Consider the following 21,215-nt stretch of genomic DNA (forward strand, 5'->3'; position numbering starts at 1 on the left):
ATGAAGGTTTGCTACATACCAGGTTCTTGGTGTAGGTCCTGGGTTTATACTAGAGCACAAAACAGATGGATGTTTGCCCCCCAGGAACTTACATCGGAGGAGAGACAATCAACTATTCACACAAATCACATAACGGGAAAGAGTGATAAGAGTTACAGAGAAAAGGTACAGGATGCCATAAAAGCATCAGTGGTGGGAACTGACCTCATTCTGCATATGCCTAAGTGGCAAAACCGTTTTCAAACTTATTATTTGCTGATAGTGAAGAATTATTACTTTTTAAAGACTTAATAATAGTATTGTGAGTTTGTATTTTTTTGTTTTTATATTATGCAGATACACTTGGAAATATTTACAATGAAATGATAGAAGTCTTGGATTAGCTTCAAAATAAGCCAGCAGAGAAGACTAAGAGTGGAGCCAGATTTTTCTTCTTGAAGTTGGGGGGTCGGGTCCATCGCATTCATTATATGTTCTTCTCAACTTTTATGTTTGAAAAGTTCCTAATAAAAAGTTGAAAAACTTTCAGCAGCATTAAATGAAATATTCACCAAATGGGATGAAAGTCCCATTTCTACATGAAAGTAGAAAGCAACATCTTCCTCTTGGTGTTTTGCTGTGCCCCATCTTTCTCAGGATCTCCATGTGTTTCTATTTCTTTCTCTCCTTTCTCACACCCTTGGCAAACTCCTCTGTCTTTCAACTAGCTTATGGTATTCTCTTTTACTTCAACTGAGACTTTTCTCTGCAGCATTTACTAGAGGTGTATATTTTCCTCATCCCTTCCCCATGTCGTCTCTTTCCTCTCTTACATCTGCTAAATTCATTTGCATTATGGGCACAGATGCCATGCCCCTTGACTTCTTCCCCTGTAGGGCAATTGTCCTTAAGAGAACCACACTCCTTATTCCTATTATGGCAACAGGAGAAGGGGGTACATACTTGTGGCCAGGCACTGTTACCTTTCTGCCTCCCTGTGAACTATGTGTGTGCCAGAACACTCTATCTACCTGTCCACTTGGGCAAAAATTTAGACTGAACAATTACTTGGCAGGTTTTAAAGGTGGCAACAATAGAACTCATTAATTGCAGAGGGAAGAATGACACATGTCCAATTGTTTAGTTCTTTTTCTAAATGGGTACTTAATAATTCATAAGAAATGTAGAAGCCGGGCGCAGTGGCTCACGCTTGTAATCCCAGCACTTTGGGAGGCCGAGGTGGGCGGATCACGAGGTCAGGAGATCGAGACCACGGTGAAACCCTGTCTCTACTAAAAATACAAAAAAATTAGCCGGACTTGGTGGTGGGCGCCTGTAGTCCCAGCTACTCGGAGAGGCTGAGGCAGGAGAATGGCGTGAACCCGGGAGGTGGAGTTTGCAGTGAGCCGAGACTGCGCCACTGCACTCCAGCCTGGGCGAAAGAGCGAGACTCCGTCTCAAAAAAAAAAAAAAAAAAAAGTAGAGAACTTTCATTCTAACAAGACTGTTCACTACACTATTCTCTACCCTTTTTTGAGAGGTTTAAACACTTTCATTCCTAACATAGTTACCTGTTCTCATAACCTCCCTGGGAGAAAGGGAGAGTGAATTTTATTCCAGAAGAGCAAATTCAGGCACAAAGAGGACAGATAAACTGTCAACAGTCACCAGCGAAGCCAGCAGAAGGGCTGAGAGCAACACTCTTGCCTCTAGCATCAAGCGTGTTATTTACCTGCTGAACCCTCGAGGGTCTGAGCTGGCAGGCTTTCCTGAGGGTGTGGCGGCAGGGCTTGCATTCTTGTCTCTATTGTCCTGTACTGTTTACTTGCAGGATGTGGAAGCACAGCATGTAATGTAATACCAGATGTTCTATGTGGGAGGAATTTCATAACTCATACACTTTAGCATGCTTTTTTCTAACTGCGCCCAGCTCCTTTCATGCAGCACAAAAATGTAAATCTGCTTCCCAAACTACTACCAGGTCCTGGAATCTAAAAGGAAATACTGGTGGTTCTTTGGTATTTTTCACTTTTAGCTGAAGCGCACATGTGGATGTCTAGGGTAACATCGTGTGGATTCTTCTTATTTTTTAAATGGCTCCTATTGTAGTGGCCCAGAACAGCTGGGGAATGTCCGAGGGCCACAGGCTCACTGGCCTAGATTAAGGCCTCTACTCACTGATGAGGCCTCCCCATCCAAACTCACTGTCCCTCCTCCCGAGCTGGTGCCCATTATCCTGAGTGGGCTAGCTGCCTCTCTCTGCCATAGACACTATGCCCAGCCTGCCCTGGTGCCTCTGCTCATTTAGTTTTCCCTTTCTGAAATATTCTAGCTCTTCTCTTCCCATCTCTAAATCCTAGCTGAGCTTTGGCCCCACCTCACATCAGCCCACTAAACTTGCCTTTCTCTGCACTGCTGGAGGGGACAGCCTCCGCACCCTATGACTTTAGCACTTAACTCTGTGTGTGTATGTATGTGTGTTCCCTTGTCCTGTCTCCACACTAATCTGCAAGATTTCTGAGGGCAGGAAGGGACCATCGTGTAGAGTTACCTGAATTCCCTATGTTGCCTAGGAACAGATAGACATTGGATGGGGTGATTTGAGCTTTAGATTTTAAGGAGCCTGAGCAGAAAGAACAGGGGATTTTGTTTATTTGGCTGTTTCAGTTAGGGACGGGGATGGCTGTGGATTTTAGTTTCAGGTCTGAGTTGCTGCATGAGGTGGAAACACACACAAATCTAGGTTTCCCCACAGTCCATCATGACATTTCACCATAGCAGTAGTGCTGCTCTAAATGCGATGGGAACACTGACCTCTGCTGGAACGCTCTCTGGCCCATCTCTCTAGCAGCTCTCTTGACCTCTTCGGGAACTGCATCTTTCTCAGCCTGAGAGACCTGGTACACCGTATGGCCTGCATCCAGCCGGTAAGGGCCTCCTTTGCCACCCAGGCCTGCCGTGTCTCTTCCCCCTGGAAGGAAAACGTGGATATTCAGATGATAAATCTGAACTTGACCACAGAACAAAAGCTGGGTCATGGTTTTAGGACAGCCTTGTGGAGGATATTAACTGTACTTAACTAGGAATTAAACAGTCAAATTACCTTCTTCTGGAAAAAGATGTATTCTCTTGTTTAGGATGCTTTTCCTTTTTCCCATGCATTCAAATACTACCTATATATCAAGGCTTACTCCAACTTCTATGACACCTTAGCTAATGCTGCTACCTCATAAGGATCCATACTCTCGTGTACTATTTGTTATCCTTTCATATTTATTTTTCTCACCAACTATATGATGGATGAGATATTTTATTTACTTTTGTACTACCGCACCTATAAGAGTGGTTTGAATATCATAGATACTTAGTATATATTTGCTAACTAAATGAACAACTGTTTCCCTCCCTCACATATTACCTTAGTTTTCCTTAAAAAAACCTAGACAGTTAAGCTATAAATACTGTTTTTTTCTGTTTTGCAAATTATAAAAATAATGCACAGAGAGGCTAAATGACATATTCAGGACCTCATATCACTGGCTTAGCCAAGATTAGAAGCCATTTATTACACCAACTTTAACTTTTGGTTTGAATAGTATATAACATAAACACCACCAGCTTTAGAACAGTCTTTCAACAGAAACTCAAGTTTACATAATACATATTACATATACATATTATGTTTTATAACATAACATTGTATGAACTGTTCATATTGTAAATGCCTGTAAGGCCAGGTAGGTCATGTGATAAAAAGTGGGACATTGGCTAACTTAGAGAGGATTTACCTTGTCTAAATACACAAAAATTGAAATTATTTTAAAACACTACATGGACCAGAGAAAAAAACACATCTGTTGGCTAGATTTGGCCTTTGGGCTATAAGATCGTTACCCCTATTTAGGGGTAGATTAGAATACTAGTAACCCATTTCTTTTGTTCTTTCACATATAACTTGAGAACTTAGAAGAGAATCCAGTATTGGAGGGCAGTATAGTACAGTATAGTATATTATAATACACTGCTATTGTAGAGTATATTATGATATAGTTAAGCCAGACTGCCTGGGTTTGAATCCTGGCTCCAACCCACCAGCCATTTATCTTTGGGGAATTACTTAACTTCTCTGTGTCTCAGGCTCCTCTCTATAAAGTGGGGATACTAATATTACTTACTTCATGGGATTGTCATGAAGCTAAAATGCTTAGAGCAGTATCTGGCACATAATAAAAGCCATATAATGGACTGCTTTTACTATTATTATTAAACAAAGCCTAGTTACACAGAATTAGGCAATTTCTAGTTTCATAAAGTGGAAAATTTGAAGGCTTTTAGACTTTGGGTAAATTATGTTACCTTTTTCTTTCACCATCACCACCCCCACCCCCACCTTACCACTGAGCTTTAACTGGTCTAACAGAACTAAAACCAAGAACTCAATACGAACTGCTTTCCTTATGAAAGCCCAGGTAGGTCATTTCCTTTTGGGAAATACCATGAGAACTGCCTGTTAATTACACTACTTTAATCTTTTGATTGGAACATATTTCACTTTTATTTAGAAATGGGTGGTGGAAAATTCCTTCTGGGATGTGTGTGACTCCCATTTCTTACTCATGGCCAGCCAACAGGCAGAGGAGTGCAATAATTGGACAGTGACAATGAGCTATAGGAGGAAAAGGTATTTCTGGGATCTAACTCCTTTCCTACAGGAGGGTATCCTGAGTATGGGTGGATCATGAATTTGAGCTGAAAGCTTCCTAGGTGCTGAGATGTTATCATTCTGGTGAAAGGGAGAAAGTGGTGGAACCATCAGAAGCTGGTGTGAGTGACTGGCCACCTGAGTCACAGGGCCCCGGGGAAAGTCGCACTAGGGTGGAGCAGGAGGTGCTCTTCATGATCTCCACTTCCCAGAGCCTTTAACTTGTACTATTTAAATGAAAATGCTTACCAGAGGTTCTAAGACTACAGGGCATAAGCCTGGACATTCCAAACCAGTTCAGAAGATAATGGGGAGGGTGGGCAAGGGAGGAGCATTGATGAAGAAAGGGGAATCAAATGACTTGTTGGGCCAGAGCTCAGTTCAAAGTAAAGAATTCTGAGGGAAAAGAATGGCAGAGAGAAAAAGAGAAATTGAAGCCAAGGAGCCTTGATCAATTGAAAACTAAAAGCCAGGTGAAACAAAGGTAGCCTCAATCTGGAGAGATACGTGAGCTAGTAAATTCAAGTTTGGTAACAAATAGGAATTTCTCCCCCAGAGTAGTCCACTGCTGGGAAACCACATCTGGCCAGCTCGTTCCACAGTGCATTCCATATGGATTAAATCTTGTTGGCTTGACACTAACTTCCAGATCAAAGGACATTTCTAAAAATAGACTTACTTTAAAGCTGATGCTTGATGAATAAACAGAGTAGGCAAGAAATTTGATAGCACATTGTCTCAGCAGAGAAACCCATTTCCTCCCAAGGCTGTCAAGGCCAAGAGGCACAGACCATCCTAAGGAAGGTGAAGTACAGAGCTCCTGCCAGCACTCCTCACGGTGAGATAAGCTCAGACAGTGCGCACACAGTCTGGCCCTATTCCTGTGGACTCGCAGATGTGTCTGCTCCAGCTGCCGCAGAGGAAAAAGGAAGACGGCAGTCCTGGGAACAATGCCCTAGTTGGGCAGCCAAGAGGAAGGAGTCGGCCATCGGTTTAGACTGCAACCAGCCTTATCTCGAAATCTTGCATCCTCAACATACTTCGAAGATGTGGAAGACAAGGACCATTTCTTTTCAAAGTCAGTTGCTCAAGAAAGAATTTACTGTGGATTTCTGGCATGATCCCAAGGTCATGGAATTTAAAAGAAGGGATTAACACTTTAGTGAAAATATTCTTCATGCCAGGCACTGTGCTCGGTGCTTAACAATCGTAATCTCATTTAATCCTCACCACAACTTAAGGTAGTTTACACTATCCCCCTTTGACTGATGAAGCAACTCCAGGAGGGCCAGCATGTTCTTAGGTCACAGGGTGGCAGAGCCTGTGGGACTCCAAATGCCAGGCTCTTCACATGCCTTGATGTCATGCTGGGGCAGAGGGCAAGACAACAATCCAATTGAGTAATGAGGGAGGCTGAGAAGGAAAGCTGGTCTCTGAGTCTTCTCAGGGGCCATGTGCTGGCCTAATGGGCTTGGGAAACCTCAGGAAGGCTGACTCAGGAGAATGCCTGTGCTACCAACCTGTTCCGCCAGCCCAAGTGTTGCCACCCACGTGAGGCATGTTGTCTGGGTCCTCCTTCCCGTGTTTGGGGGAGCTTACATCTTCACCACTGTCTCTGTTGATTGTTATCTAAAAATGAAGAATTGAGACATTTTTACTATCCTGTGACAAACACCAGGAACTGCATGACAGAAAAAAAATTATTTTCTCCTAAGTCCTTAAGGTATCACATAACCTCAGGCCACTGGACTTGATAAATGCTGTGAGTATTTGGCAAAAATTCCATCAGATGGATTCCAACATCCACCTAGTTGGGAAGAAGAACTAATTTTTTAAAAAACTCTTAAAGAAAAGTAAAGGAGCTGGACTGCATTATAGCTACAGAATTTTTCTGGTGCAAACCAAGCTGTGAGCATTTCCACAGGGCATGAGACCTACCAGATGCAGGGAAAATGGATCTCACTGGAGAGGGATATTTTGCCAGTGGTTTAAAAGGATCACCACCTAGCTGATCCAGCTGAGTCATTATATACACATTTACCCATTCTGTTTTCAAAGAAATCCCGTTACTCTGCGAGATGCCATTTTACATACAATATATGGAAAAGAAAAACAAAAAGTTATGTATGTATGCCTTAGTGATAGATTTATGTTATATACTAAAAACTGCTTATTTATTTTTTCTGACCCACTTCAATCTTTATTATGGTATTTTGTAGCTTTCCTAATTCATCTTTATTATAAAACTAGATTTATGATTCCTGCAATTTAAACAGAGTAAGAAGTACTTTAGCCTTCCTCGGTGAGAGCCTGAAGTTCATTGCTTCCTATTTCACTCAGTACAGTGTCACCAAAGGAGTGATAACCACACAGAAATTTCAATCCTAGTAGTCAGTTCAGTAGATACTACTCCACAATAAAAAGAAATCAAAGCATTCACATTTTATGCACACCATGAGCCTGCTCTCAGATAGGATTTCCCAGAAGACAAGATCAAATTCTCATTTATTTGTTCAAATAAGACTTACAGAAAATGTACTGATGGAACATTCTGTGAGGTACCATGGGGCCTACAAAGCCATGGGCGATTGGTTCCTGCCCTCAAACTGCTTACAGCGGAACAAGACAGCTTACAAATAAATGGGCCTGAAGTCAGTCTTTAGAGTTAACCATTCCATGTTGGTACATGGGATTTTCATTCTTGATGTTGGGATTAATGCAGTTAGGTAGATAATTTGAGGTTTTTGCAAATAAAATGGCCATTCAGAATAAAATCAAGATAACTTCTATTGTCTTACGTCCAAGTTGGTTCATTTCAAGTGTTATGACATCGTAGGGATTTTAATTAGCTGGACTTTTCTGCAAATAGCTTTGGCAGGATCAACAAAGTTTTTGCCAAAACTTCAGCATACTCCAAGAAAATTTAGAAGCCAGACATGACGATTGATGTAAATTCCACACACATAATCATGCTCTAAAAATGGGTGAAAATAATTTTTCCTCCTGTTTTCTTAAACAAGCAAGATAGCTAGGAACATTTAGAGAAAAAAATAAACATTTAAAATACTTTCCCCAAAACTTGCCACCATTTTTCATCTCGTTTATAAATAATGTAAGAGATAAGTTGTAAAATTAAAATACATATACTGGCTACAGGAATTCCAGAAGAGCACTAATCAATAAAATTTTCTGTGTTGATGAAAATGTTTATATTTGAGGTGGCCAATACGGTAGTCACTAGCCACAAGCTCAATATGGCTGTGAGCATGTGGCTTGTGTGACTGAGGACCTGAATTTTAAATTTTATTTAGCTAACTAAAATTTAAATTTAAATAGCCATGTGTGCCAGTGGCCATCTTATTAGACAGCACACCTCAGGGACAAGCTTGCCTCAGACCTGGAGATCCTGTTTAGAGATCTTTGCAGCACCCTCTAGATGTACTCCATGAGAAATGAGAAGGACAAAGAACATTTCAAAACTGGTACAGAGTTTTATTCTGTTGCTAATAAATCTATATGAGGCTGGGCGCAGTGGCTCACACCTGTAATCCCAGCACTTTGCGAAAAACAAAACAAAACAAAAAAACTATATGAAAGGTATGATTGCAGTCTAAATTTTTTTTTTAAACAAAGAGAATGGAACTTACATATGGAGATACATTTTTTTTTTTTTTTTTTGAGACGGAGTCTTGCTCTGTCACACAGGCTGGAGTGCAGTGTGCAATCTTGGCTCACTGCAACCTCCACCTCCCAGGTTCAAACAATTCTCTGGCCTCAGCCTCCCAAGTAGCTGGGATTACAGGCAGCTGCCACCACGCCCAGCTAATTTTTTTATTTTTAGTAGAAACGGGGTTTCACCATGTTGGCCAGGCTGGTCTTGAACTCCTGACCTCAAGTGATCCACCGCCTCGGCCTCCCAAAGTGCTGGGATTACAGGCCTGAGCCACTGTGCCAAGATACATTTTTATTTTTAAATAATAAGAAGATACTTTATTTTTTGATCATAAAGACACAATTTGTTTTTATTTTTTATTTTTATTTTTTATTATACTTTAAGTTTTAGGGTACATGTGCACAATGTGCAGGTTTGTTACATATAGTATACACGTGCCATGTTGGTTTGCTGCACCCATTAATTCGTCATTTACATTAGGTATTTCTCCTAATGCTATCCTTCCCCCATCCCCCCGCCCCATGACAGGCCCTGGTGTGTGATGTTCCCCACCCTGTGTCCAAGTGTTCTCATTGTTCAATTCCCACCTATGAGTGAGAACATGCAGTGTTTGGTTTTCTGTCCTTGCAATAGTTTGCTCAGAATGATGGTTTCCAGCTTCATCCATGTCCCTGCAAAGGACATGAACTCATCCTTTTTTATGGCTGCATAGTATTCCCTGGTGTATATGTGCCACATTTTCTTTATCCAGTCTATTATTGATGGACATTTGGGTTGGTTCCAAGTCTTTGCTATTGTGAATAGTGCCACAATAAACATACGTGTGCATGTGTCTTTATAGTAGCATGATTTATAATCCTTTGGGTATATACTCAGTAATGGGATCGCTGGGTCAAATGATATTTCTAGTTCTAGATCCTTGAGGAATTGCCACACTGTCTTCCACAATGGTTGAACTAGTTTACAGTCCCACCAACAGTGTAAAAGTGATCCTATTTCTCCACATCCTTTCCAGCACCTGTTGTTTCCTGACTTTCTAGTGATCGCCATTCTAACTAGTGTGAGACGGTATATCATCGTGGTTTTGATTTGCATTTCTCTGATGACCAGTGATGATGAGCATTTTTTCATGTGTCTTTTGGCTGCATAAATGTCTTCTTTTGAAAAGTGTCTGTTCATATCCTTTGCCCACTTTTTGATGGGGTTGATTTTTTCTTGTAAATTTAAGTTGTTTGTAGATTCTGGATATTAGCCCTTTGTCAGATGGGTAGATTGCAAAAATTTTCTCCCATTCTGTAGGTTGCCTGTTCACTCTGATGGTAGTTTCTTTTGCTGTGCAGAAGCTCTTTAGTTTATTTAGATCCCATTTGTCTATTTTGGCTTTTGTTGCCATTGCTTTTGGTGTTTTCATCATGGAGTCCTTGCTCATGCCTATGTCCTGAATGGTATTGCCTAGGTTTTCTTCTAGGGTTTTTATGGTTTTAGGTCTAACATGTAAGTCTTTAAACTATCTTGAATTAATTTTTGTATAAGGTGTAAGGAAGGGATCCAGTTTCAGCTTTCTACATATGGCTAGCCAGTTTTCCCAGCACCATTGATTAAATAGGGAATCCTTTCCCCATTTCTTGTTTTTGTCAGGTTTGTCAAAGATCAGATGGTTGTAGATGTGTGGTGTTATTTCTGAGGCCTCTGTTCTGTTCCATTGGTCTATATCTCTGTTATGGTACCAGTACCGTGCTGTTTTGATTACTGTAGCCTTACAGTATAGTTTGAAGTCAGGTAGCGTGATGCCTCCAGCTTTGTTCTTTTGGCTTAGGATTGACTTGGCAATGCAGGCTCTTTTTTGGTTCCATATGAACTTTAAAGTAGTTTTTTTCAATTCTGTGAAGAAAGTCTTTGGTAGCTTGATGGGGATGGCATTGAATCTATAAATTACCTTGGGCAGTATGGCCATTTTCATGATATTGATTCTTCCTGTCCATGAGCATGGAATGTTCTTCCGTTTGTTTGTGTCCTCTCTTATTTCCTTGAGCAGTGGTTTGTAGTTCTCCTTGAAGAGGTCCTTCACATCCCTTGTAAGCTGGATTCCTAGGTATTTTATTCTCTTTGTAGTAATTGTGAATGGGAGTTCACTCATGATTTGGCTCTGTGTTTGTCTGTTATTGGTGTATAGGAATGCTTGTGATTTTTGCACATTGATTTTGTATCCTGAGACTTTGCTGAAGTTGTTTATCAGCTTAAGGAGATTTTGGGCTGAGACGATGGGGTTTTCTAAATGTACAATCATGTCATCTGCAAACAGGGACATTGACGTCCTCTTTTCCTAATTGAATACCCTTTATTTCCTTCTCTTGTCTGACTGCACTGGCCAGAACTTCCAACACTATGTTGAATAGGAGTGGTGAGAGAGGGCATCCCTATCTTTTTTTTTTTTTTTTTTTGAGACAGAGTCTTGCTCTGTTGCCCAGGCTGGAGTGCAGTGGCGCAGTCTTGGCTCACTGCAAGCTCCGCCTCCCGGGTTCACGCCATTCTCCTGCCTCAGCCTCTCTGAGTAGCTGGGACTACAGGCGCCCACCACCACGTCTGGCTAATTTTTTGTATTTTTAGTAGAGACGGGGTTTCACCGTGGTCTCGATCTCCTGACCTCGTGATCCGCCCGCCTCGGCCTCCCAAAGTGCTGGGATTACAAGCGTGAGCCACCGCGCCTGGCCTGGCATCCTCATCTTGTGCCAGTTTTCAAAGGGAATGCTTCCAGTTTTTGCCCATTCAGTATAATATTGACTGTGGATTTGTCATAAACAGCTCTTATTGTTTTGAGATACGTTCCATCAATACCTAGTTTATTGAGAGTTTTTAGCATGAAGGAGTGTTGAATTTTGTTGAAAGCCTTTTCTTCATTGAGATAACCATGTGATTTTTGTCTTTGGTTCTGTTTATGTGATGGATTATGTTTATTGATTTGCATATGTTGGACCAGCTTTGCATCCCAGGGATGAAGCCAGCTTGATCTTGGTGGATAAGCTTTTTGATTTGCTGCTGGATTTGGTTTGCCAGTATTTTATTGAGGATTTTCGCATCGATGTTCATCAGGGATATTGGTCTAAAATTCTTTTTGTTGTGTCTCTGCCAGGCTTTGGTATCAGGATGATGCTGGCCTCATAAAATGATTTAGGGAGGATTCCTTCTTTTTCTATTGGTTGGAATAGTTTCAGAAGGAATGGTACCAGGTCCTCTTTCTACCTCTGGTAGAATTTGCTGTGAATCCGTCTGGTCCTGGACTTTTTTTGGTTGGTAGGCTATTAATTATTGCCTCAATTTCAGAGCCTGTTATTGGTCTATTCAGGGATTCAACGTCTTGGGAGGGTGTATATATCTAGGAATTTATCCATTTCTTCTAGATTTTCTAGTTTATTTGCATAGAGGTGTTTACAGTATGCTCTGATGGTAGTTTGTATTTCTGTGGGATCGGTGGTGATATCCCCTTTATCATTTTTTATTGCATTTATTTGATTCATCTCTCTTTTCTTCTTTATTAGTCTTGCTAGTGGTCTATCTATTCTGTTGATCTTTTCAAAAAACCAGCTCCTGGATTCATTGATTTTTTGAAGGATTTTTTTGTGTCTCTATCTCCTTCAGTTCTGCTCTAATCTTAGTTATTTGTTGCCTTCTGCTAGCTTTTGAATTTGTTTGTTCTTGCTTCTCTAGTTATTTTAATTGTGTTGTTAGGGTGTTGATTTTAGATCTTTCCTGCTTTCTCTTGTGGGCATTTAGTGCTATAAATTTCCCCCTACGCACTGCTTTAAATGAAAGACACAATTTTTACAATAGTCCTGCCACAGCCCCAAGGACTTCTGGGCTGCTTTCAGAAGGATCTTCAGAATCTATGGCTGGTTTTTAATATCTTTCATAGTGACATTTATGTATTCTTTAAAAACAGATTTGACTTTTAATAAATAGTCAAATGATACTTAGAGTTGAATTCTGGTGGAAGCTATTTGCTAACTTGCTGGTAAACTTTGGCAACTCAAGTAAGTTCTCATTTTCGCATCAGAAACTAAGGAGGTTAAACTAAATTATTTCTACCATTACACCTAGCTTTGATGTGCTGTGACTGATTCAATGATTCCAAATCTGGTAAATAAGGTGATCAAAGTAGGGCTTTCATCAAAACCAGGTACAATTATACAATAATGAGACAACTGACAGCTTCTCATTTACAATGGTTTGACATAACTTTTCAACTTTACAATGGGATGAAAGCAATACACACATTCAATAGAAATCATACTTCAATTACCCATATAACCATTTTGCTTTTCACTTTTAGTATAATATTTAATAAGTTATATGAGACATTCAACACTTTATTATAAAATAGGCTTCATGTTAGATGATTTTGTTCAACTGTAGGCTAATGTAAGTGCTCTGAGCATGTTTAAGATAGTCTAGGCTAAGCAATGAAGTTTGGTAGATTTGGTGTATTAAACACATTTTCAGCTTACCATATTTCTAACTTATGATGGGTTTATTGGGATGTAAGCCTATTGTAAGTCAAGGAGCACTTGTGGTTTGCTTATATGCGTTAAGACTCTTCTATAGGCCAATTGTAAAAGAGAAGTTCCGAAAATAGTCTAAACAATTGGAAGAACCATTCTGAACACCATTCCTCACTTTGTGGGACACGTGTGTGTATTCTGGTACACTATTTAAAAATAAATTTTAAAAAACCAGAAGAGGCATGAAAGGCAAATTCCTATGTGTCTACTAACTTTACTTTCATCAAATACTATCTCCCTAAGACATTTCACACAATCCAGTTATTCTGCTGTAAGAGAATAGTCTTTTAAGAATAAGTACTACAAATGAAGGCACAAGGTAAAAGAAAAGGCCCCTCAGATAGCCTCCCTCAGTTACCTTCAAAATTATGCCATTGAAGTTGCAAAGAAACCTATAATGGCCATCAGGGAGGAAGAAGACAGGTGATAAAAATTCTGGGCAGAAAGGAACTGGCATGTTCTTTGCCACCTGTGTGTCTTGCCAGGCCATCTGCTGGGAAATCGGGCTGTTCACATTGCCAACACAAGGCAGTTCCACACCAACCCCAAATAGGAGCCCAGAGACGTTTCAAAATCGACAAATTCTTGACAAAAACAAACATCAGCCAAAACCTGATATGTTCCAGGGACAATTCCAGGGACGTTTAATTAGAAGGAAGGCATTTAGAGAGCTTATCTACTTTTGTGTCATTTTATGAATGCCACTCACTCACAGGAATATATTTCTTTAGGTGGAAGGGAGGAGTACATATGTCAAGAAGTTTTCAAAGCCATTTTAGGACATCTCTTACATCAACTGACAATGATTCATAAAAGATGCAAGTCAGGAATTCTAGGACAGTCCAACCCAGGACAGAAGGAAACTGGAACATACTAGGGGAGGCTTATCATTTGAGGAATTTTGTTTCCTGGGGACAGCCATGTGGTAGACAGCCACTAGCCATTCAGAAAGCTGATAAGCTGCTGTTTGCTTTCATATACGTGTTGAAAAGCATTTGGAATGTACTTCCTTTGAGAGCTGGTTTCATCTAGAAAAAGCTCAAGTAAGTAATTCCAATTACTGAAATAAACACTACTGAATTCACTTAAAGGGATCAAAAATTTCCCCAAAAAAGAAAATATTATGGCCCCTTATAACTTTTGATGCAACCCGATGCTGAGCCCCTTGATGTGTTTCTCACAGCTGACACAATCTGCTTTCTTTTAGGTAAGTGTGCTATAATCGTAAGAATCATTATCCTCTTACATGTGAATTAAAATGGAAAAAACATGGATCTTGTAAATTACAACTCATAAAAATGTTCCAGAGTAAAGCCAGTACAGGGAAGGGACATGACTCACTGAAGCCCTGTAATTCTGGGCAAGGCCCATATATTTTAGGCTCCTCCTTGAGTTCATGACTTTTAAAAACCACCAATAAAATGATATAAATAGCCAGAATATAATCCTGGAAGAAAAGTGAGCTTTTGGAGGTATGACTGGACAACACAGCTGGAGACTAGGTGTGGCAAAGCAGACATTTCTAGTTGCCTACCTCACGTTCATTTCCTCTTTTTTCCTTTTAAACAGAAGTCGGATATATCATGCTTGGCTGGAATTAAGCACAATAATCCCATTCTCCTTTGTCAGTGACTGGTCTAGGGGAAGCCACGTGGTCTGAGACATGAGAGAAAGTCTGCCAGGATGCTTCTAGGAAGCCTTCCCAGGTAAAAGAAGAGATGGTTGTGAGAAGAGCTTCTCACTGTCCTGGATGCACTGCTCTCTCATCCCCTCCAACACACACACATACACATACACCCACTTCCTGCCTTGGACACAGTTGAGTGAGAATATGATGCATAGAGCTGTAGCATCCACATGGTGACCATGTGTTAACAAGAGGATGGCAGATTGGAAGGCTGGAAGAGTCTATGCCCCAATGACATTGTTGAGCTGCTGAGCCAGCCCTGAAGTCACTTGCCTCTAATCTCCTACATAAGTAAATAATACATGTCCTTATAGTTAAGCCATTGTTATTTGGGTTTTCTGCTACTTGGAGTCAACTGCATGCAAACTAACTGATTCACATATTAAGGGATGAATGAGAGGCAGCAGGGCAGAAGCTACTGTTTTGATCTTCCTGAAGATGTCCTACCTCTAATGAGACATGCTTTGAATTTTCTAACATTAAAAATTACCATAACAGCCAGGCGCGGTGGCTCACGCTTGTAATCCCAGCACTTTGGGAGGCCGAGGCGGGCGGATCATGAGGTCAGGAGATCGAGACCACGGTGAAACCCCGTCTCTACTAAAAATACAAAAAATTAGCCGGACTTGGTGGCGGGCGCCTGTAGTCCCAGCTACTCGGGAGGCTGAGGCAGGAGAATGGCGTGAACCCGGGAGGCGGAGCTTGCAGCGAGCCGAGATCGCGCCACTGCACTCCAGCCTGGGTGACAGAGCGAGACTCCGTCTCAAAAAAAAAAAAAAAATTACCATAACAACATCAGCACAGAAATCCTAATTATTATAGTTGCTCACTATCTTCTTGGTTGATTAGCAGGCAACTGAATGTATTCATTCACTCATACTCTTGTGCAAACATTCCTATGTATGTGTGTGGTGCATCTAGTACTCAGGTGGGATACAGAGATTTCTCAAACAAGATCTTTGCTTCTAGGAGGATATTGTGTAAAGGGGAATAAAGTCACAGCACAAGATGATACAGGCTATGATAAGGTTCTGAATATACCTGCCTAAAACAAAATATTGTCTGAGGTTATTGTACCCACAGGTTAGAAATTTCTTTCATAGGAATAAAATAAGATTGATAGATGGCTAGCTAGATTAATAAAGAAATAAGAGAGAAGATCCAAATAAACACAATCAGAAATGACAAAGGCGACATTACCACCAACCCCAGAGAAATACAAAAAACTCCTTACAGACTATTATGAATACCTCTCTGCACCCAAACTAGAAAACCTAGAAGAAATGGATAAATTCTTAGAAACATACAACTTCACAAGATTGAACCAGGAAGAAATTGAATACCTGAACAGACCAATAACATGTTCAGAAATTGAATCAGTAATAAAAAAACCTACCAACCAGAAAAAGCCCTGGACCAGAAGGATTCACAGCTGAATTCTGCCAAATGTGTAAAGAAGAGCTGGAACCAATCCTACTGAAATGATTCTCAAAAAATCTAGGAGGAGGAACTTCTCCCTAACTCAATCTATGCAGCTAGCATCATTCTGATATCAAAACCTGGTAGAGACACAGTGAAAAAAGAAAACTTCAGGCCAATATCCCTGATGAACATAGCTGCAAAAATCCTCAACAAAATACTAGCAAATCAAATCAAGCAGCACATCAAAAAGCAAATCTATCATAATCGAGTAGGCTTTAATCTTGGGATGCAAGGCTGGTTCAACATATACAAATCAATAAATATGATTAATCACATAAACAGAACTAAAAACGAAAACCACATGATCATCTCAATAGATGCAGGAAACGCTTTCAATAAAATTCAATATCCCTTCATGTTAAAACCCTCAACAAACTAGGCATTAAAGAAACACACCTCAAAATAATAAGAGCCATCTATGACAAATCCACAGCCAACATCATACTGAATGGGCAAAGGCTGAAAGCATCCTCTTTGAGAATCGAAACAAGACAAGGATGCCCTCTCATTACTCCCATTCCACACAGCACTGGAAGTCCTAGCCAGAGCAATCAGACAAGATGAAGAAGTAAAAGGCATCCAAATAGGAAGACAGAAAGCAAACATCTATCTTCTCCAATGATATGATTCTATACCTATAAAACCCTGTAGTCTCTGCCCAAAGGCTCCTAGAACGTATAAACAACTTCAGTAAAGTTTCAGGATACAAAATCAATGTACGAACATCAGTAACATTTCTATACATCAATAATATCCAAGCTGATGGCCAAATCAAGAATGCAATCCCATTGACAATAGCCACAAAAAGAGTAAAATACTAGGAATATCATTAACCAGGGAGGTGAAAGATCTCTACAATGAGAATTACAAACACTGCTGAAAGATGTCACAAACACACACAAATCAAACACTCATAAATCAGAGATGACACAAACAAATGGAAAAACATTCCATGCTAACAGATAGGAAGACTCAACATTGTTAAAATGGCTATGCTGCCCAAAGTAATTTACAGATTCAATGCTATTCCTATCAAACTACCAATGTCATTTTTTCACAGAATTAGAAAAGGCTCTTTTAAAATTTATAAGGAACCAAAAAAGAGCCAAATAGCCAAAACAATCCTAAGCAAAAAGAACAAATCCATAGGGATCATACTAGCTGACTCCAAACTATAGTACAAGGCTACAGTAACCAAAACAGCATGGTATTGGTATAAAAACAGACACATACATTAATGGAGCAGGTTAAAGAACCCCAGAGTGAAGCTGCACACCTACAATCATCTGATATTCAACAAAACCAACCATAACAAGAAATGGGGAAAGGATTCCCTATTCAATAAATGGTGCTGGAATAACTGGCTAGCCATATGCAGAAGATAGAAACTGGATCCCTACCTTTCACCACATACAAAAATCAATTCAAGATAGATTAAAGACTTAAACATAAAACCTAAAACTATAAAAACCCCAGACAAAAACCTAGGAAATACCATTCTGGACATAGGCCTTGGCAAAGACTGCACGACAAGGACTCCAAAAGCAATTGGAGCAAAAACAAAAATTGATAAGTGGAACCTACTTAAACTAAAGAGTTTCTGCACAGCAAAAGAAACTATCAACAGGGTAAAGAGACAACCTATGGAGTGGGAGAAAATATTTGCAAACTATGCATCCAACAAAGATCTAATATCCAGAATCTATAAGGAACTTAAATGAATCAACAAGCAAAAAAACAAACAACCCATTAAAAAATGGGCAAAGAGACACTTCTCAAAAGAAGACATACACGAGGCCAAAAAGCATATGAAAAAATATTCTATGTCACTAATTATTAGAGAAATGCAAATCAAAACCACAATAACATCTCACACCAGTCAGAACGGCCATTATTAAAAAGTTAAAAAGTGGCCTTTGAGACCATATGCTCAGGCCCACTCCCAGACTGTAATGTGTACTTTCATTTTCAATAAAACCCCAATTCCTTCCTTGCTTTGTGTGCTTTGTCCAATTCTTTGTTCAGGACGCCAATAACTTGGACACCCTCCATCGTTAACATATTTTGGTGAACCAGCCAGGAGGAAGAGTTAAGCAGGTTTGCTAGGGCCGCTCAGGGAGAGAGAACCTAGAAGGCTGGCATGCTGGCAAAAGGGTAAAAAAAGCTTTTTATGGTTTGAATCTTCTGGAAACATCAGAGAAAGACTGTCCTTGCCATCCACACTACAACAAAACTTCGGGACCTTGAACTTTGGGTTCATGGTGTCGCAACTGAGAAGGGCCCCTCCACACTGGAACAGTGCACCCACTGGAACCATGAGAGACCATCAAGCTTCAGATGATCATGCAACAAAGGCTCCAGCCAGTTTCAGGTGAAGACACCACTGCTGGCCATTAAGAAACTACCCTGCCTCCACTAGATGGAGCAGAGCGAGAGTTCCATGATCCCCAATAGGTAAAGACTACGCCCCAAATCAGCATGAAGCAGTCACAGAAAAAAAGACCATTGGTCCCTCTCCTTCCCATAAAGATTTATGAGGATCACATCTCTAAGTAGGGAGATGACACAGGAAAATAGAGTCTGGAAGCAGGGAACATAGGCCGATTCACACTTCAGCTATAACAGGAAATATCCTCTCCATAGGGCACACACCGAGTAAATGACTTTGTAACTTTACTTCATCCGCTTGATTTACATAGGGTATACCCTAAGTAGAGGGTATTTAAACTCACAAAATCTCTGTAACAGGGCCTTTGAGCTCCTATGCTCAGGCCCATGCTGTGGAGTGTCCTTTCATTTTCAATAAAACCCTTCATTCCTTCCAAAAAACAAAACAAAACAAAAAAAGTAAAAAAAAACACATGCCAGAGAGGTAGCAGAGAAAAGGGAACACTAATACACTGCTGGTGGGAATGTAAATTAGTTCAGCCACCATGGAAAGCAGTTTGGAGATTTCTCAAAGATCTTAAGACAGAACTACCTACCATTCAATCCAGCAATCCCATTATTGGGTTTATACCCAAAAGAATATAAATTGTTCATTTATGTCAACAACGTATATATATTTACATTTACAAAGTGCATATAAATTATGCACATAAATTTATACACATTTAAAATGTGCATGTATGTTCATTGTAGCACTTCCCACAATAGCAAAGACATTAAATTAACCTAGGCTCCCATCAAGAGTGGACTGGATAAAGAAAAGGTGGTACATGTACACCCTGGAATACTAGGCAGCCATAAAAAAGAATAAAATCATGTTTTTTGCAGCAACATGAATGCAGCTAGAGGCCATTATCCTAAGCAAATTAATGCAGGAACAGAAAGTCAAATAGCGTATGTTCTCACTTATAAGTGGGATCTAAACACTGAGTACACATGGACACAAAAAAGGGGACAACAGGCTGGGCACTGTGGCTCACACCTTTAATCCCAGCACTTTGGGAGGCCAAGGTGGGCAGATCATGAGGTCAAGAGACCAAGACCATCCTCGCCAACATGATGAAACGCCATTTCTACTAAAAATACAAAACTTAGCTGGGTGTGGTGGCACGCCTATAGTCCCAGCTACTCAGGGGGCTGAGGGAGGAGAATCACTTGAACCCGGGAGGTGGAGGTTGCAGTGAGCCATGATCGCGCCACTGCACTCCAGTCTGGCGACAGAGCGAGACTCCGTCTCAAAACAAACAAACAAAAAACAAACAAAAAAACAGGGGGACAATAAACACCAGGGCCTACCTGAGGGTGGAGGTTAGGAGATGAAGACTGAAAAACTACCTACTATGCTCAGTACCTTGGTGACAAAATCATTTGTACACCAAATCCCAGTGACATACAACTTACCCATGTAACAAACCTGCACATATACCCTCTGAACCTAAAATAAAATATGGAAGGAAAAAAAAGTAAAGAGCTATAACACTGTATTGTGCTCTAAAAATTAGAGGGAACAGAGCAGCTTAATTACAAGTGGCCAGTTTTTCAGCTCTATATTCTTATGCTTGTTATGAGATCAATAAAAATTATTTCCTGATTTTCTAGTTCTAAACATGCCAAGAAAACAACTGCCCTAACCTGGTATGCTAACATTAATAAATCATAATTATGTTCTCAATACTGTAATAAAAGTGTACAGTAGCCTGAAAAAAGAAATTTCTTTCACAGATATATACAATGAAAATCACATAATATTTCCCTAGGAATGATGTTTTTTCACATGAAGTCAGCTGGCTAAATAACAACAACAAAAAAGGCTGACCACCACCCGGTTTTCATTAATAACCAATATGTTCTACAATGATAACACATAACAAAAATACCTATGTTGCACAGACAGCTTCTATGTGTTTCAACTTCAACCTCTGGCAAAGCCATCAAGTATGCAATTTATCTTCAGTTCTTCTCTGGCTTGGTGGTAATATTTGCCTTCAAATACTCAATGACCCTCTGCCCTCTTTAATCCCTCAACACCCTTAAAAAGCAGAAAAGCATTTGACTTTTGGTCACTCATAGCTACAAATTATACTGTAGCTGATATTCATTCATACTAAATAATTAACCTCAGTGGGCATTTCTATTTTAAGTGCCTTTATAAGTAACTGAAAAATAAAGCCTTGTTTTCTTTGTTAGAAAGTTTGAGAATCAGTCAGGAGGCAGAGGTAGTGGGATGGGGTGGGGGCATATTAAGCCTATTCCCTGGTCCTAAAGACAAATGCCTATTAGGGCAACTTGTGATAATACAGGTGAGAAGGAGAATGAATGGTCCATGGTTTGTCCTGCAGAAGTCCTGTCTTCTGGCATAGAAAGGGTTTCTTTCCTTTCTCATGGGCTTCTTCAAATCAACCATCAGCCCCTCCTTGTTGATGTGAGCTGGACCCTTTTGCCAACCTCTCTATACCAACCCAACTCAGTCTCACCCTCCTCCTCTCCACACCAACCCAACTCACCCTTACCCTCCACCTCTCCACACCAACCCAACTCAGTCTCACCCTCCAGCTCTCCACACCAACCTAACTCAGGCTCACCTTCCACCTCTCTATACCAAAACAACTCAGTCTTACCCTCCACCTCTCCACACCAACCTAACTCAGTCTCACCCTCCACCTCTCCACACCAACCCAACTCAGTCTC

At 40.4% G+C, this 21,215-nt stretch overlaps 1 protein-coding gene across 1 annotated transcript in view; it reads right to left on the minus strand.

The window, feature by feature from the left end:
• Positions 1 to 21,215, minus strand: part of VWA8 (von Willebrand factor A domain containing 8) — a 427,846-nt gene that overhangs the window by 49,993 nt on the left and 356,638 nt on the right. The window contains exons 38-39 of the mRNA XM_032150771.2: positions 6,202 to 6,310; positions 2,794 to 2,950 (exon numbers count right to left, since the gene is read on the minus strand). Of these exons, the coding sequence (XP_032006662.1) occupies positions 2,794 to 2,950; positions 6,202 to 6,310 (266 nt within the window). The remainder of the gene's footprint in view (positions 1 to 2,793; positions 2,951 to 6,201; positions 6,311 to 21,215) is intronic.

Source organism: Hylobates moloch, unplaced genomic scaffold, assembly GCF_009828535.3.
Source record: "Hylobates moloch isolate HMO894 unplaced genomic scaffold, HMol_V3 SCAFFOLD_4, whole genome shotgun sequence".
NCBI lineage: Eukaryota > Metazoa > Chordata > Mammalia > Primates > Hylobatidae > Hylobates > Hylobates moloch.